The sequence below is a fragment of the Trichoderma evansii genome (assembly GCF_050947405.1).
Source record: "Trichoderma evansii strain SZMC 28006 chromosome Unknown GGI43scaffold_23, whole genome shotgun sequence".
In the NCBI taxonomy this organism is placed as follows: Eukaryota; Fungi; Ascomycota; class Sordariomycetes; order Hypocreales; family Hypocreaceae; genus Trichoderma; species Trichoderma evansii.
In genome coordinates this window covers 283,185-299,481 of record NW_028145183.1, presented here as the reverse complement: position 1 = coordinate 299,481, position 16,297 = coordinate 283,185, and the positions used below count along the sequence as shown (strand labels likewise).

At 48.7% G+C, this 16,297-nt stretch overlaps 7 protein-coding genes across 7 annotated transcripts; 6 read left to right on the top strand and 1 right to left on the bottom strand.

Annotated features, from left to right (window-relative positions):
• Positions 1–9: 9 nt before the first annotated feature.
• Positions 10–4,272, bottom strand: GGI43DRAFT_414509 (uncharacterized protein). The gene is made up of 2 exons (XM_083207047.1): positions 2,393–4,272; positions 10–2,336 (listed from the first exon to the last, which is right to left on the bottom strand). Exons 1-2 carry the CDS (start codon positions 3,546–3,548, stop codon positions 403–405), a joined length of 3,090 nt encoding a protein of 1,029 aa, XP_083057067.1. The 5' UTR covers positions 3,549–4,272; the 3' UTR covers positions 10–402.
• GGI43DRAFT_414508 (uncharacterized protein) lies at positions 4,273–4,808 on the top strand. Its single transcript, XM_083207046.1, has one exon. It carries the CDS (start codon positions 4,425–4,427, stop codon positions 4,635–4,637), a length of 213 nt encoding a protein of 70 aa, XP_083057066.1. The 5' UTR covers positions 4,273–4,424; the 3' UTR covers positions 4,638–4,808.
• A 197-nt stretch (positions 4,809–5,005) lies between these two features.
• On the top strand, positions 5,006–7,247 carry GGI43DRAFT_202276 (glycosyl hydrolase family 76-domain-containing protein). The gene is made up of 2 exons (XM_083200089.1): positions 5,006–5,837; positions 5,903–7,247. Exons 1-2 carry the CDS (start codon positions 5,373–5,375, stop codon positions 7,238–7,240), a joined length of 1,803 nt encoding a protein of 600 aa, XP_083057065.1. The 5' UTR covers positions 5,006–5,372; the 3' UTR covers positions 7,241–7,247.
• A 476-nt stretch (positions 7,248–7,723) lies between these two features.
• On the top strand, positions 7,724–8,776 carry GGI43DRAFT_202294 (uncharacterized protein). The gene has a single exon (XM_083200090.1). It carries the CDS (start codon positions 7,906–7,908, stop codon positions 8,551–8,553), a length of 648 nt encoding a protein of 215 aa, XP_083057064.1. The 5' UTR covers positions 7,724–7,905; the 3' UTR covers positions 8,554–8,776.
• A 188-nt stretch (positions 8,777–8,964) lies between these two features.
• GGI43DRAFT_202242 (uncharacterized protein) lies at positions 8,965–9,661 on the top strand. The gene is made up of 2 exons (XM_083200088.1): positions 8,965–9,422; positions 9,510–9,661. The coding sequence occupies exons 1-2, from the start codon at positions 9,044–9,046 to the stop codon at positions 9,593–9,595; spliced, it is 465 nt and encodes a 154-aa protein (XP_083057063.1). The 5' UTR covers positions 8,965–9,043; the 3' UTR covers positions 9,596–9,661.
• A 610-nt stretch (positions 9,662–10,271) lies between these two features.
• Positions 10,272–13,080, top strand: GGI43DRAFT_425202 (uncharacterized protein; the record flags this gene model as incomplete). The annotated part of the gene is made up of 8 exons (XM_083208479.1): positions 10,272–10,290; positions 10,430–10,603; positions 10,710–10,799; positions 10,863–11,597; positions 11,639–11,892; positions 11,977–12,555; positions 12,630–12,937; positions 12,987–13,080. The coding sequence occupies 8 exons, from the start codon at positions 10,272–10,274 to the stop codon at positions 13,078–13,080; spliced, it is 2,253 nt and encodes a 750-aa protein (XP_083057062.1).
• A 634-nt stretch (positions 13,081–13,714) lies between these two features.
• On the top strand, positions 13,715–16,011 carry GGI43DRAFT_202215 (tryptophan synthase beta subunit-like PLP-dependent enzyme). The gene is made up of 2 exons (XM_083200087.1): positions 13,715–14,300; positions 14,388–16,011. The coding sequence occupies exons 1-2, from the start codon at positions 14,100–14,102 to the stop codon at positions 15,927–15,929; spliced, it is 1,743 nt and encodes a 580-aa protein (XP_083057061.1). The 5' UTR covers positions 13,715–14,099; the 3' UTR covers positions 15,930–16,011.
• Positions 16,012–16,297: the final 286 nt, after the last annotated feature.

Sequence of the window (16,297 nt, the reverse complement as noted above, 5' to 3'; positions counted from 1 at the left end):
GAAATTCCATTTAGCCATTGACTAAATCAGTCATTTCTCATTATCGCTAATAAAAGACACCAACCTAGTACAAGCCTGTTACGCAAAGCGAAAAGCGCAGGTATCTTTGTGCGCCATATCCCAACTCCTTCCTTGAAAAGATGCAATCAAGAAATAACATAAAAGGGGGCCAGCCAGCAGAGTGTGTTGACGTTCCTTTTGCCAAACAAATCAAGTCGAAGCCATCATCCGGCTTGTAAAACGCCCCAATATCCTAGTCCCAATGCCCGGCTCTTTCCATCGCATTTAATAGCGGCCAGAGCTCCTCCATAAGATACCACACAAAGCCTCCTGATCTTTGTGAAATTATGATAGTAAAACAACAAGAGGAAAATAATACATCTCTCAACCATGGGTCTTCATTTAGGCCTCCACCATGCCCTCCCATGTCATTTGATCACTCAAATTCGTGGCGTCTCGTACAGTCATGCCTGTAATGTTCAAAACTGTCATCTCCACTTCTTCTTCCGTCATCTCCTGGCCGGCAGCCTTCTGCCCCTCAAGCACATCGTACAGGCTGTAAATCTGGTCGTTCTTCGACTCAACACGCTTCAAAAGCACGCGAATCGCTTCAGCCAGATCCTGTCTATCCTGACGGCCCATTGACTTATCACTTTTATTGTATCGGGCCTGAAGGCGCGTCAGTTCCAGCTGAAGATGTTGTGACTCATCTTCTAAGCCCTTGATTACGAGAGCCAATGCATAACCAGGGGAGTGAGCTGGTCGAACTGTATGGTCGCCGCCTGACACCCCACGCTCGCTGACAGGAACGGGCCGCGGGATCGACACACGCTTCTTGCCGGCAGCCAGATCGGCAGAGGAGATGACGCCAGAATGGGATGTGATGCGGCTGCAGACCGTGCAATTTTGGCAATTGTGTCCACATAGATCATCCAGAATTCGTCGGGCATTAATCGACAATGCGGGACAAACATCTCTATCGACAACCCTGACAGTCCGCACGCCAGCCTCAGTTGCCATAGCTGTCTTCTTAAATGGGTGCGATTTGGAATCAATGTGCACAACTTTGGGAGCCGGCTTTTCGGTATTAAGGCCTCGAGGCTGCTTCGTCTCTTTGCCCTTGTGGTCCGTTGTGCTTAAGTTCAGGGATACGGCCAAGTCCTGAGAGATGTTGTCCACCGACAACATCCCCGTCGTATCATCATCGCCAAAGGGATCCAGAGAAAGTCTGCTCGCGCTTCGGCGTTTGCTCCCCTGGTTTGCTACCGTAGACTTGGATCCTTGCAGCGGCTTTTCGGCAGCCTTGTCGGGAAGATCAAAAGCAACCTTTTGAGCGGTGCCAGCATTCTTCGATGGTGACTTCACGCTGCTCTTAGATCGTTTCTGCGTTTCGTTGCTACCAGTCATAAGGTCGTCGGTATGCGTTGTCAACTCGGGTAGATCCGGCATGTCTTTTAATTCAGTGGTATCAGCTGGACCAGTATCATTTGTCTTGAGGGTAATATCGGGAACAAAGAAAGCCGATGTCATGTTTTCTTCGGTCTCTTCGTCGTGCCGATTGGGGAAATCGTTCTTACCGGACGGTCGGTAGCGGTCGAATTGCTTCTTTACTCCCTCAAGCTCTTCTTTCAGCCTAATGTTTCTCTCATGCAAATCATGAATGCTGCGCTCAAAACCAGAATTCTCACGACGGAGAGTCTTGTTTTCGTTGAAATATTTGTCGTTGTGCCGGACCAGGCTATCGTTGTCTTCGCGAAGTGTCATCTTCTCTTGCCTCATCAGCTGCACTTGTTGTCGAAGTGTTTCAATCTCTTCGCGAGCGGCATCGAGCTCATGTTGAATACCGTCCAGATTCTCTCGGAGATCTTCATTCTCATCCATCAGAGTCTTGTTGTTGGCGCGCAAAGATCTGTTCTCGCTGACAAGAGATTGGTGGTCGTGTCGAAGGCCATTACCGTCAGATCGCAAGGACTGAGCTTCGTCAAGGAAATCTTGCTGTGCACGCCGCAGTTCATCGATTTCTGCTCGAAGCGATGCATTATCGCGTTGCAAGGTGCTTCGACCCTGCTTCAGCGCCGCAACGTCCCGACGCAGAGTGTCATTATCTTGGCGCATCTGTCCGGTTGAATTCAGCTGTTTGTGGGTGGTTTCTAATTCTTTCTCCTTGACGCTCAGCTTCCGAGTCAGCTTGTTGATATCTTCACAAGCGTCTTGCAGACGGCTAATGACACGGTCTCGCTCTTGGGCCAAAGTATCGTTTTCAATATCACTTGTGCTGATACGATGTGTCGCCTGGTCCAGCCGCCTCTGGAGGGATGCTACTTCAGCTTCGAGTGCTATATGCCTGTCAGTAACCAGTGGTCATACTAAAGAAAGGGGATCTCAAATTTACCCTTCTTTTGAGTCAAAACTTGCTCATTGACACCAAAGATGTTGAGCTCTCCGTCTATACCCTTGCGAGATGATCTGAGCTGAGCTTCGAGTCTCTCTACCTCGTGCTGAAGGCTGCCGGCATAGTCTTGGATCTTGTCATGATGCTCTTGGAGAGAGACAATTTCTTCACGGATCATATCCATTGATATAAAGATTTTCTCTTCATCTTCCGGAATTTTGACACCATCGATTTCTGCATGTCGCACACCAAAAGGCCTCTCCTTCTGATCGTGTACTCGGCCGTGTCTAACAAGAATGGGCACGCCGTCTTTCATCGCTCCGTTGAATCTCAATGTGCCCGTAACAAAGTCATCAAGATGCGAAATGTCTGGCATGAAAAATGAGCGACCATTTGCTGTGTCATGTACAGGGCTGGACATCAAGGGAGGTGGTGAAGGAGGAACAGCTGTCATGCTGGATTTGGCAGAGGACAAAACAGGCGAGCTTTGGTCGTGGGTTGACACTCGTCGATTTAAATCACCAGGGGTAGAAGATGCCTTGCGCAGTATCTCGAGGGCTTTTTCGATTTGTCGTTCCTTTTCACTGGACCGCTCTCTAGGCGGAGACTGGACGTGCACTTTTGAGAGAGGGCTGGGGTTGTGAACGGCACTTTTTGTCAGGCCGTAGGTCGAGAGTTTTCTGACGGGCGCATGTGAAATGATTTGTGGCAGGTCGGGTTCGCTGTCGACACGCGGCTGCATTTCCGAGCGTGTTCTCTTGGAGCCGTTCCAGACGTCCTCGGTGGTATCGTCAATGTACTTGGGAATAGTTTGCGCCGCCTTGTTTTCGTTCTTGGAGCGTGGGATTTCTATCAACGGCTTGGTGTCTGTCTGGTCGTTGAGGATGGCAAGGTTCTTCTTGGGCTGGGCATAGAACTCGGGCCATTTGCGGTGCGCAGCTTCCCAGTTGATGGGCAGTTTCTTGGGAGCAGTAACACGGGCAATGTCCTGGTTCAACAGGCGTGTGGACTCGCCGTCGGGATCTGAAAAGACGGATGACAGGGTCGGACTCGCTCTGCCGGTGGATGAAGGTGGGGAATTAAAGGGATTTTCGCGGTTTGCGTTCATTTCTCTAAGAATGCGCGAACGATATCTGGTAATTGCGTCCGACTCCATCGCAGTGCTCTGCCACGCGCCGCACACGATGCTGGAGCTGCAAAGAGTCGACGGTGGCTATTTGGGGGCGTTGAATGGCGGTAAGTGGATGGAAGCTCGCGCGTCGCGTATCTCGAGATTATTTATCTGTGCAAAGGGCGGATGCGCCTGGTGGTCGGACGCTGCAGGGGCAAGCGCTGCGACTCTAGCTGGGAACGCGTTGAGCTCGGATGTCGAAGCAGCAGCCAGGAGTGGTGCAGCTGTAGCTGTGGTCGAAGTCGAGGTTTGGAGTTGCGGGAGGTGAAAGGCAAGGACCGGGGCTGGAGGTGGAAGCTGTAAACGAGACGAATCCCTGGCAGGATTGTTTTGGCGGGAAAGTAAACAAACCCCAGACGTGCTTTTGGTGGGGGGGTTTTCTCGCTTTTGGCGGCTCTCCGCCTGCTGTAGAAAGTCGAGAAGGGCGGCGCCCCGGCATATGCAAGTACTGTACTTGCGCGCAGCGGGCCCGTTGCAGGGCTTTTTTGTACCGCTACTGTCGCTCCCGTGCCAACAGCCACCACAGAAGCGTGTAAGCCTACCCGTGAATCTGAAGGTATAATACGGCAGCGCTGTTTATCGCAATTCAGTCATCATGGAGACGTTGACGAATCTAACTTTTTGGCAAAGGCGACGATGGAAAAGGGAAGAGCATAATTAATGTGAGCATGAAAAATAGCGCAGTGCCGTCTATTATCCTGGCAATGAAACAGCAGCGCAAAATGAACTTATGCACACCCTAGTCTAAGTTTGCGGTTCGGTCGAGCGCTTGCTGATAGTATCTTTGTGAATCCAGCTTTGCCTCATATACAAACTAAGTGCCATTAATATTAGCTGCTTGGTGATGTACTCTTATTTCACATGCTTTCACCTTTCTCTGATTTATTTGTTATATTGAGCTGTGCTCTGGAAAGTAAATTACAGTGGTGTACCAAGTACTCCGTACAGAATTTAGAGCTGCTACTGCTACTACCGCTACTACACGATACCTTTTATGAGGCGCTGCAGTATCTTGACATCCATTGCTACTCTGCAAATAACTTAGCCTGGCATAATTATCACCGAGATATTTGAGCAATACAGCTTGCAATATGAAATATCTTCGCGACCATCGCCTTAGATCTCTTCTACTTAGCAGCAGCTAGTGAGTTCCAGCATACCAATGCATAGGTCACGGGGCTGTGGATCTACCCCTCAGCGACAATCGGCATCAGTCTACCAAGCTCCCTTGATCTTTACAAAATCAGCCATATTCTTTAGATCTCAGCATATAGAATTGACGGACATATTTCTGTCATCAAATTCTGCTTTCATTAGAACATATAATATCCCCGTTTTGTGTTGACTATGAATTCTACCACCCAGTTAGTGCAGACTACATATGTATAGGGTATGGTATGTCTTATTCGAAATTGCCTGGGCTTTCAATCGCCGAGCACTGACACACTCATCCTGATTGTCTTGGTGAAATGTCTTTGAAAAGTTTCTAAAATGTCTTTGATAATATACGTATAGATGCAGATCACCATTTCCAACATATACTGACATATATCGTCACTAGCCGCACCAGTTTCTGCCACATGAGCATACCCGTAACTTCTCTACCTAGGTACTTGTCCTGCTCTCTACCACCGACCGGGGAGATTCTGAGTTCAAGAAGACACAGCAGATTATTGACATTTCTGCGCTGATTTCATGAATATTAGAGCTCAAATGCTAATACAGCCTCTTTGATCAAGCATCCAAAGCTATCCGGTATACCGCCGCAGCTACTTTATACATGCCTGGCCGCACTCATTCCTTGCAGCAATGAGTCAACTCCCTACTATAAATGCCATCTTTGCTCTCGCTTTCCTACCCGTCGTGATTGGTGCCCCTGGGCTATATGAACAAGAATATTGCTCAGTGGCAGCCACAGATACCACCAATTGTCGTCCATTGCCAGATAATTTCCTCCCCAATGCGATAAATGCTTCTGCTTCTGATCATGCCGGCACTGATATCCTAGAAGATGCATTCTCGGCGCTTTCTGTACTACAGAATGAATACTACCAAATAGGAAGAAATACATGGCCATCAGCAATAGACTGGACTGCCGCGGTTACACAGACTGTCCTTTGTGGAGTTTTATCGTCGCTCACAAAGTCGCTAGACTCGTTACTTCTAAACAGTAATCCAACTATTCGGGAAGCGCATGAGAATCTCATATCGACATTTTACGATCAAGTTATTGGCTATCATTTTGAGCAGGATATAGTCGCCATCCGGGATCAGGTATGCGTTCTTTCGTTTGTCTATGGCTGTTTTATTGACTTCAAATTCTAATTGTTTGTATCCAGGCCTTTGATGACATATTATGGGTGGTACTGGGCTGGATAGAGGCCATGAACTTTGCTCGATTGCATGGCAGTCTCCATTTCCCCTGGGCTAATTCTGATTTCAATGCCAGTTTCCCAACGGATGTTCATGAAGCTTTGGCGTCGCTGCCTTGGCGCGGTCATTTTTGGATTCCTTCGTTCCAGAGCCGAGCCAAGAGTTTTTGGCTACTCGGCACACAGGGATGGGATACTGCATTGTGTCACGGCGGCATGGTCTGGAATCCCCGCTTAGAGCCTTACAAAAATGCCATTACGAATGAGCTTTACGTTTCTGCCTCTATTTCCATGTACCAGTACCTTAACAACGGAACTGCCGTTGACAAAGACCCTCTGCATCTTCAAGCAGCCATTGAGGGCTACAAATGGCTTATGGGCAGCAACATGACCAACAGCGAAGGTCTATTCGTCGATGGGTTCCACATTGATCGAAAGAAGCCCGGCAATGTGGAGTGCGATGTACGCGATGAAATGGTGTACACTTACAACCAGGGAGTACTGTTGACGGGGCAAAGGGGATTGTGGGACGTGACAGGGAGCCCTTCGTATCTTGCAGATGGTCATAACCTTATTCAGGCAGTCATAAAGGCCACCGGCTGGAGTCTAAAGACGAACCAACCAATAGATTTGGTAGAGATGTCTTCAAAGCTGCCTAAATGGAGAGGCCTTGGCCGTGGAGGCATTCTGGAAGAGCAGTGTGATGCAAGCGGCACTTGCTCCCAGGATGGCCAGACGTTTAAAGGGATACTCTTTCACCATTTGAACGCGTTTTGTCGACCTCTACAGTGGAACGATATGAGCGACCCCAACGCTCTCAATATAGACAGCTTCAGCCACGTTAAAGCAGCCCATAAATCAGCTTGCGGGGCGTATCTTGGCTGGATCAAGCATAACGCCCTGGCAGCACTGAGAACTCGAGACAGCAGGGGCCGCTTCGGTATGTGGTGGGGATCAAGCATTTTCGGCAACATTGATGTTTCGCCAGAAGCAGATGGGATCAATCACAAGGCCGTAAACTCGACCGATTATCGTAACCACGGGACACCCAAAAATACGGTCTGGGGTCGAAGTGCAAGATGGCTGCCAGGCGCTGGGCAGGGGGCCCTGGCGAAACAAATTCCGTTTACGTCAAATTTGAAGCTGGACCTGAAAAGCCTGGATGTGGCAGAACCTGCGGAAATATTCATCGAAAAGCCACACGAAGGCGATCCCAATAATCGTGGCAGGGGAAGGACGGTGGAAACGCAGATAGGAGGTGTTGCTCTGCTTCGCGCCTATTGGGACATTTCACAGTCGTCATAAAGGAGGCTGTGGCGCTAGATCGCGTTATGCTGCTTCTTTCGCGTATAGCGCCATCGTTTTCCAAGAAGCGAAAACGAAGCAACAACGAAGCAAGAAAAGTCGGTGCGACAGCTCGCAAAGCTCCGAGTCCCCATCGCTCTCCTGTGGCCGATTGGGTGGAGCTGACACTGCGGCACCGTTGGTGGAGGCCGGAGCCGATGGTGGATGGCAGCGCTAGGCCGCATGGAGCAGAACGATTCGAGATCGTCATGCTTAGGGGTTTCGCTGATTAGCTGGAGGCCGCGTGCCGGGGGCTCAGCCATGGTTGGGCTCCTTGGGGCCTGGCCGTAGGAGGAGGCGGTGCCGCTGAGGCTGTCTAAACGTCCAGCCGCTGAGCGTATTTGGATCTGTTTTGCGTATTACTATTTGTAATTGTCGTCATTAAACCATTAACCACTTATATCATATAAGAACCGTCCGTCTTCTTACTTTTTTTTTGTTCATGACCATTACACTATCTTACTTCACATACGCATACATACTTGGCTGCATACAAGTCTACCTTTGAGCCATTGATACTTTTCCACGTCACAGCTTCATATCCTCGTACATATTCGGGGTAATATTGCCACTTTATCAACTAAATTAAACCAACCTCAACTTCAACCTCAGTCTCAACAAAAGCAATGGCCCTGGTTATTGGCCTCGTTGCAGCAGCTGCCCGAGCCCTGGCTAGCGATCATAACGGTACCAACCCGGGCTACAATGGCAACGGTCAAAACTACAACAACAACGGCTACAACAACCGCTGCAACAATGGATATGGCAACAACGGCAACAACGGCTACAACAACGGTTACAACAATGGCTACGCCAACAACAACTACGGCAACAACCCCGCTCCCTATGCTCCATATGCCGCATATGGGGGTCGCCGTGCAACCCGCCGCATGGAACGAAGAATGCGCAAGGCAGAGCGCAAGGCCATGGAGGCCGACATGGTCATGTCTCTCATGAACTCTGGCTCGCGCTCTCGTGCCCCAGCGCCGGCACCTCCTCCACCCGCTAACGGAGGCCCATCTTACATGAATTACCGCGAGAGCCCCGCGCCAAGAGGCGTATATCCCTCCGAGACGCAAGGAGTCGTGGCCGGCTCTTCTAGGGACCGCATTGCCGCCGCAGCGCCTGAGTACCGTTATAGGGATGAGCAGAGTCGCGATCGACCAGTGAGCCGAAGAGATGGACAGAGAGATATGGGAAGCTCGAGTGCAAGCTCATCTACTGATGGCTTACCGTCGTATGAACAGGCTGTTCAGAAGCCTCGCAAATCATGATTTTTAAATGGGGACAATTCTAGAAGTAGACTGGAGGGGGGAAAGCGGGCGTTTGGTTTCAAATGGTTTCGATTCTTTGTACATATGATGACTACGGATTTTGAATGATAATTTTGCTACTATCTGAATCTAACACAACTTGTTCATGGAATTAGTCTGATAATTTTAAAGTATAGAGAAAATGGAGAATCTTATTACCATAAGCACACAGCTCAATTATTACACACATTGTTATTCTACTCTGTAGTTCTACTGCCTCTACTGCCTCTACTGCCTCCATATTTCATAACCCTTCACAATTTCCTCACTTTTCAGGGTGCCTGAGGCAGTAGAATTGCCTTGAAAGTACTGATTGCATCAATATACCTCTCTCCCCTGATAAAACAGGGAGATTCCTTGGTACTCAATTGCTACCAATTGTTGCGTGTGTGTGCTAATTGTGCTTGTATTGTCTAAATACCTTACCTACTAATGTAACAGGTAACCGCTGATGTGCTCTGTGGAGCGTGCTATGTGTACATTAAATGCTAGGCAATCGCCAGGCATCTCTTGCCAGCTGCCAACTTACGGAAGGCACTCCCGTCTCCCTTTCATGTGCACAATAGACACATGTTTCTCTCCCCCTCTTATTTTTCTTTTCCTCTTCTCTCTTCTTCTTCTTCAAGTCGACGTACCCATCTTCGACGGTCCTCGTGAGAAGACCGCTATTACTACCCCTGAAGAGACCAATGAAGAACGTGACGACATTGAGGCACCCGCACGCGATGGACCACCCGTTAAATTATTAGAATATTCTAATCACGTGTGCTACAACTGCAAGCAAGTTGGACATATCAAGGGAAACTGCACCAAACCCCGTTCCCGAAACAGTAAGTCAATCCTTGTATTTTCTTTTTTTTTTTCTTTTTTTTGACCAACACTTTTCTTGTTCAATTTTGACCAACTAATTCCTATAGACAAACACCGTCCCTACCGGGTTGAAAAACCCATAAATATCCACGTATCTCATGTCAATGAGATAAAGACTTATAACGGCCGTTGAGTACGCGCGTGTGTGGATGGGAGGGGGGATTTTTTTTTTACATGAAATAATCTAAGATAAACTTTCTGTAATTCAGTTTCTCTCTTGGGACTATGTCTCCGCAGCCCATGTTTGTCGAATAAAGCTTTCATTCACAGTAGAGGCAGTAGAGGCAGTAGAGGCAGTAGAAATAAGCAGTAAAATAACAGTGTGTGTGTGCTTATGCTATTAGATTCTCTATTTTCTCCTTCTACTTCAGAAATTATCATGCTGATTCCATGATCAAGTTGTATTTGGCGAAGTCGCACGCTTCACGATGTTGAAAGAATCAGTGCTGCCGTCTTACACCCAGCTTCACCCCGCTGGATAGTATGAGAATTATTACATCAAAATACGTAATATATATACTCTGGTCATTTTCAAGTATGAAAATAACAGCTGCTGACCACTGTAGTGGCATTGAGAGTCTCAGTCTGCAATACCTCGTCACTGCTCTGTAAGCTGGGGTATATACATGCAGTATTGATTGCCAATTGGCAGCTTCACCGCTTAATCTTAGCAAGCTCAGTATCCTATTCACCAATCACTAGTAGTTATATGCATAGCTCCACGCCTAAATACAGAACGATTTGCATGGCATTTTGGCTGATCAGTGCCACGTCGTATCGTCAAAATGGCCGCTCACGTAACAGCCGACATGGACTCCACCCCCACAAGTTGCAGCAATTGCGACATAATAAAAAAGCACTGGCTGACCGTCTCCTCAATTCAATTGAAAATTGGCTTCCTGCCCTTCCAGTAAAAATAAGACTACGACTCAAGGGAAATAAAAAATGCCAATTCCGTCGCTCAAAGGCATCTACCAGCAGTACAAGGCCGACACAGACCTGGTCGCCGAGTGGCTGGCTGTGACTGCAAAAAACAACGGCTATGCTATCCCCGCCACTGCATCAACTGCAAATCCTTCGGCAGCCGTTGGGGACAGGCCCAAAGGGAAGGCTCGAAAATTAGCAAAGTCCCAGGCGTCAAGTGAGCCGAACAAACCAACAGCAACGACATTAGGAGCGTCCGCCGGCGATGCTGGCAATGGGTACACCTGCTTCTAAAAAACTCATCTATCTCATCGAGATCAAAGAGTTTGAGCCCTTAGCACAGTTTGTGTCTAAAATTAACGATCTTAAAATCCCCGATTACTTTTCAATCGCTCTTGAGCGTGTTATACAAGGTTGGCATCTATCTTCGTGAAAGGGATGGGAAAAGCAAAAGAGCTAACCGCAATTCATGATAGTGCGAAAGAGCTTCTCAGACCGCCTGGCGTCAAACGGAGTAGAATTGAGTGATGCCTCTAAATGTCGCCACTCCTTCTTTGTAGGAGTACTCGAAAAAGTTCGTGATCACTTGAAACCACTTATGGGAGTCGTCTCATTCAGCGTGGACACCAAAGCAGATACAAAGTCAAACGGTCTGGATGACAACTTCTTTAGCCCTCTGGAGGTGTATTATACTTCTACAGAGTTCCAGGATGCTCCAGATGCTGCTGTTCCAGCACCGTCAACGGATGTCAAATATGTCGCGGAAGAAGGAAACTCTGCCATAGATATCCTCTTTCCGTATATTGCTCTCTTGGACGACTATCGCCGTCTGAGGACCGAGATTAAATCTTTGTGGGCCGAATACTCCTCCGGCACGCTGGATCTTGCGGCTGTATCTGTTGCAACCAACATGGCCTTTGAAATTGCCCGCAATATTGAGGAAGAAGTAGACCCATTGTTCAGCAAACTGGGTGGCGGCGTCTACGTTGCTAATATTTATTTCGCCAACATATGCAGTGCATTCGGCATTGACATTCAAGAAAATAAGCAGCCAGGCGACCCCTACAACCTCAAGGCATACGATTTGGCAGACGCATGCATGATGAATCCTATGACGATGCTAGCCAGCTACATGCAGTCCACCCAGCGCGATGAGATGATGCATCTCCAATCTTACAACGGCAAGTTTGGCTGGTATGACGAGTGGCTGGGTGGCTCTGCAAGGAACAATCGCCAAAAAAATGGAAGCAAGACATGAGGGCAATGCTGGAAATCATGCCAGATGTAAGCTTTATGGCGTGGAAAATGGGAACTTCAAGTGTAGTGGACGAATTGATCCGTGGAATGGCTTATTTGATGGACGAGCCCGACAAACTGGCGCCTCTCTGGCTATCCTGGGCCTTTCAGATCTATCTAGATATTCTAAAATCTCTTGGATCAGACTGTGCCCGTGGATACCAAGACTATCAGCAAGAATGCCTCAAGATCAAGCACTCTATGCTCAACGTCCCAGCCTCATCCAAAGAGCGCTCGTAAGTTCTCAGCATCGCAACGAGATGGGACAATGATCCGATCTGGGCGGCTCGCAAGGTGGTATCAAAATTGGGCCTGTTCCCAAACGAGATTGCGCCGAAGTTCAATTTTCTTCGTCGTAACCCCTTGCACTGCGGCCTCTTGATACACAATATGCGTTCAAGCTTACACTCTTCCGGCGGGCCCTACTTGGCGGGCCCTGGAGCGCTTGTGGGCGTAACGCAATTGTACCATGCACTTCGCCAGGAGAAAATGCTTGCTGATAATCTGGTGTGGGAGGATCTTGAAAATCTCTGGAAGATGCAAGGGAATCCGTCGTTTTTCATTGGAGATCTGCCAACAAATCGCGAAGCCTATTTTAAAAACTACTGCCTGAGCATAGGCACATCTGTTACGAACTGGGCAGCTGAGAAACGAAAGGGCAAGCTCAAGATAAACGCTGCTAACCGTCGAAACTTGAAGTTTATGGGATATTTGACTTTGGCAACCAATCATCGTCTCGAGCACCCTGGAGCACGCGTGCCATGGTCATCTACTGCGGTAGAAAATGCCTTGAATGAAGGTATTCTCAAACAATACACAGACAGCAGAGATCATATCCAACCGGAATTCAAAGACAAGGTGGAAGAAGCCAGAGTACGTATTTTTTTTTCATCATCTCTTTATAACTAATATATTTTTGAAATCCTTATTGATAATGAAATTATTAGGTTGAGAATGCTCGGCTCCTCCCTCCTGGGCTTATACGCAAGCTGGCCCAGGGAATTCAGGCTGAACTCCCAGGCATCCGCTTCAACCTGTTCACTATGCACCAAGAGGTATGGACTTTCCTACAGAGGCTGAGCGAAGGCTATGCGGGAATCTTGGGTGCTGGTGTTCTATCAAACAAGCCAGAAGAGCTGCCTTTTGCCGCTGGCCTCGCCCTTGCAGTCGCGGCGGGTCAAATGAGTCCCCAAGGTGATAAGAAGACGGAGCCGTCGGATGCTTTGCTGCTTGTTGCGGCAGATATCTTACAAAAGTTCCTAAAAGAAGGGCAAGGTAGGGCCATTAAAGAAGCGTTGGCCAAGACGTTGCAACAATCAAAAGGACATAAAGAGCTTGAAATATGCGAGCAAAGATCCATGGGGGATTGAGAAACTTAGTGAGCTTTCTCTCTACTGATATAGAGGTAGATTACCTTGCTGAATAGGCAGGCAAGGGGGGAACAAAAAAAAGGGGGGATCGCAGAATGAGAACGCACACACGAATAGAAACGCGAACATACAAGCCATTAAAAGCTATTGTCAATAGTGGTAGAGGCAGTAGAGGCAGTAGAAAGAAGCGATATAACGGTGTGCATGTGCTTATGGTTGTACGATTCCCTACTTTTTGTTTCCCACTTAGCAGGTAGGGTTGAGATGCCCCTTGCATAGGTACTACTAGTAGCTTCAGAATGATAAACAGCAAGCATAGTCGTGTAAGATAGCCACTTGGAAGCCTCGCTTTTGAACGATTAAAGTATACGGTAGACTATTCTCTAGAATGTATACTATGTGGAGTCACTCTCGTTATACCTATAGGCTCGTACTTACACTTTGCTCAAAATATTAAAAAGACAGTAGTAATAGTAAAATGAGTATAAATTGCATTAGCTGCGGGCGTGGCAGCTTGATAATGGTGTACTACCCCAGTAAATTAAAACAAGTGCATGTGCATATATGCCGACTGACTTGTTGGATAGCGAGTGGCCTGAGTGGGCTCCGATATCGATGCGGTGCGCGCGTCATTTCTAATTGAGTCAGCGATGCTGGAATGTGTGGCCTTTGAGTTGACTTTGCATCTGACGACTCCCTGCGTTTAGGCTTATTTAATGCGCCCTAAGGAATGCGCCAATACTATGTGATTGCAGAACCAAAGCACTCTAATTTTGTGAATATAAAAGGGAATGTTTCTGTGCTGTTTGTTTTGTTTCGAGCGTAACTTTGGTGTTAGGTTCACTCATATCTGGGGCGTTCGCTAGTCCCGTAGTACAAGCCATTGTCCCCAGAAAAAACTCGGAGGGGCCGATTTATCGGAGGCGCATCATCCCTCGTACAATAGGACTCACTTTCTTTCTTCCTCATTGCATCAAACAACAGCCATCCAGTTCAATTTACAGAGGAAGAGAAAAGACTGCAGCGACCTGCTGAAATTCATCTGAGATGCCGGGTCTCAATGGCGCATCGCTGGCGCCCAACAACGCTGCGGGCGTCAACGGCACTCGCCGGCCGTCAATGTCATCGCACATGAAGGCCATGGCCCTGACAGAGTACAGCGCCAACCCAACACCACCATCCGAGAGAGAAGAGGACTCCGCATCGTATGTCCCGGAAGACTACCGACTTCCAGATGGCCACCCCGACGTGAGTAGTATTTGTCATCTTTCTTTGTTTTGTTTTCCGCGAGCTCAAGAATGTAAGAGTGCTGACTGCCAGACTTGGCGCAAGTAGTATCTGCGCATGATTGCCAGCGCAACCTCAAGAGTTTACGAGGCCTGCAAGACGACGCCTCTCACTCCGGCCGTCAACCTGAGCAACCGATTAGAGTGCAATGTCCTGCTTAAGCGCGAAGATCTGCAGCCCGTCTTCAGCTTCAAGCTTCGTGGCGCATATAACAAGATGGCGCATCTTGACCCTGCCAAAAGCTGGAAGGGCGTTGTCTGCTGCTCCGCCGGCAACCATGCCCAGGGAGTGGCATACTCTGCCAGAAAACTAAAGATCCCAGCCACCATCGTCATGCCAGAAGGCACACCAAGCATCAAGCATTTGAACGTTGCCCGTCTGGGCGGCCATGTCGTTTTGCATGGCGCAGACTTTGACGCTGCAAAGGAAGAATGCGCACGACGTGCAAAGCAGAATGGTCTCATCAACATCCCGCCCTTCGACGACCCATATGTTATTGCTGGGCAGGGAACCATTGGCAACGAAATGTTTGCTCAAGTTAACATGGCCAATGTTGAAGCCATCTTCTGCGGAGTGGGAGGCGGAGGACTCATTGCCGGTATCGGCTTGTTTGTCAAGAGGATGGCACCCCATGTGAAAATCATTGGCGTTGAAGCATCTGATGCAAATGCCATGGCGCAATCTTTAAAACTGGGAAAGAGAGTCACGCTCTCCGAGGTTGGCTTGTTTGCGGATGGTGCAGCCGTCAAGGTCCCCGGAGAGGAAACTTTCCGCATTTGCCGCGAGGTTGTCGACGATGTCATCGAAGTCACCACCGACGAAATCTGCGCCGCCATCAAGGACATGTACGATGATACTAGATCCGGCCTGGAACCGGCGGGCGCCTTGTCCATCGCTGGCTTGAAGAAATACGTTGCCCAGAAGCCATCTCAAAACGCCAAGAGGACGCTCATCGCGGTGACCTCCGGTGCCAACATGAACTTTGACCGGATGAGATTTGTCGCTGAGCGCGCTGCGCTAGGTGAGGGTAAGGAAGTATTGATGGCCGCTACCATCCCGGAACGACCCGGAGCTTTCGCTAAGCTTGTCGACACCATCATGCCTCGGCCTGTCACGGAGTTTTCCTACCGCTACTCGCCTGGCGAGGTTGCCAAGGTGCTTATAGGCCTTTCCATCACAGTTCCGCCCGCCCAAAGGGCCGAAGAGGTGCGGACGCTTATGGAGCGCATCCGAGAAGAGGGCATGGAGGTAACGGACCTATCCAACGACGAGCTCGCCAAAAGCCATGTGCGCTATCTCATCGGTGGGCGAACGGGCGTTACAAACGAAAGGGTCTTCATGTTTAACTTCCCTGAGCGACCGGGAGCGCTAGAAAAGTTCCTGACGACCTTGAGACCCAAGTTCAACATCAGCCTTTTCCAGTATCGAACGTACGGCGGCGACGTGGCCAAGGTGCTAGCAGGGATCCAATGCCCACCGGAAGAGAATACCGATTTGGAACAATTCCTTGAAGAGCTTGGCTACCCATCAGAGGAGTGTACAGACTCGGAAGTTTTCAAGATGTTCCTAAAGAGCACCGCCAGCCAATAAGAACACTTAAAGGGAGGGGAAAAAAAGCGTTTGGGTTACGGAACCATATCCGCGGCGTTGGGTAAAATGATTTGACCAAGGGGAACCCGGTCCTTAATTTTTGGGTCTATATTTTGGCCGTGGGCGTGTAAAAAGGCTCCCAACTGGGAAGCTGCAAATAGAAATGATGCGATGTTTTACATGTGAAGCCGGAGGTAGTGCGGCACGAGTGCCGAGGGGTGTCAAGGAAGATGGGAGGAGAAAAAAACAATGGCTCGGAAATCTCCGAGGCTGTGGATGTGTGGTACATGTCTGTTTTGATGACAATTGGCTGATGGATTGGATTTGGCAATGCATCTGTTTTCGAGGTACATGTTACCTGCCTTTTG

Excerpts from the sequence above, each read along its gene's own strand:
- GGI43DRAFT_414509 (XM_083207047.1), bottom strand. The coding sequence starts at position 3,548 with ATGGAGTCGGACGCAATTACCAGATATCGTTCGCGCATTCTTAGAGAA. Across the intron at positions 2,337-2,392 it reads AGTTTTGACTCAAAAGAAGG|CACTCGAAGCTGAAGTAGCA; the intron begins GTAAATTTGAGA and ends ACAGGCATATAG.
- GGI43DRAFT_414508 (XM_083207046.1), top strand. The coding sequence starts at position 4,425 with ATGCTTTCACCTTTCTCTGATTTATTTGTTATATTGAGCTGTGCTCTG.
- GGI43DRAFT_202276 (XM_083200089.1), top strand. The coding sequence starts at position 5,373 with ATGAGTCAACTCCCTACTATAAATGCCATCTTTGCTCTCGCTTTCCTA. Across the intron at positions 5,838-5,902 it reads TAGTCGCCATCCGGGATCAG|GCCTTTGATGACATATTATG; the intron begins GTATGCGTTCTT and ends GTTTGTATCCAG.
- GGI43DRAFT_202294 (XM_083200090.1), top strand. The coding sequence starts at position 7,906 with ATGGCCCTGGTTATTGGCCTCGTTGCAGCAGCTGCCCGAGCCCTGGCT.
- GGI43DRAFT_202242 (XM_083200088.1), top strand. The coding sequence starts at position 9,044 with ATGTGCTCTGTGGAGCGTGCTATGTGTACATTAAATGCTAGGCAATCG. Across the intron at positions 9,423-9,509 it reads CAAACCCCGTTCCCGAAACA|ACAAACACCGTCCCTACCGG; the intron begins GTAAGTCAATCC and ends TAATTCCTATAG.
- GGI43DRAFT_202215 (XM_083200087.1), top strand. The coding sequence starts at position 14,100 with ATGCCGGGTCTCAATGGCGCATCGCTGGCGCCCAACAACGCTGCGGGC. Across the intron at positions 14,301-14,387 it reads TTCCAGATGGCCACCCCGAC|TATCTGCGCATGATTGCCAG; the intron begins GTGAGTAGTATT and ends TGGCGCAAGTAG.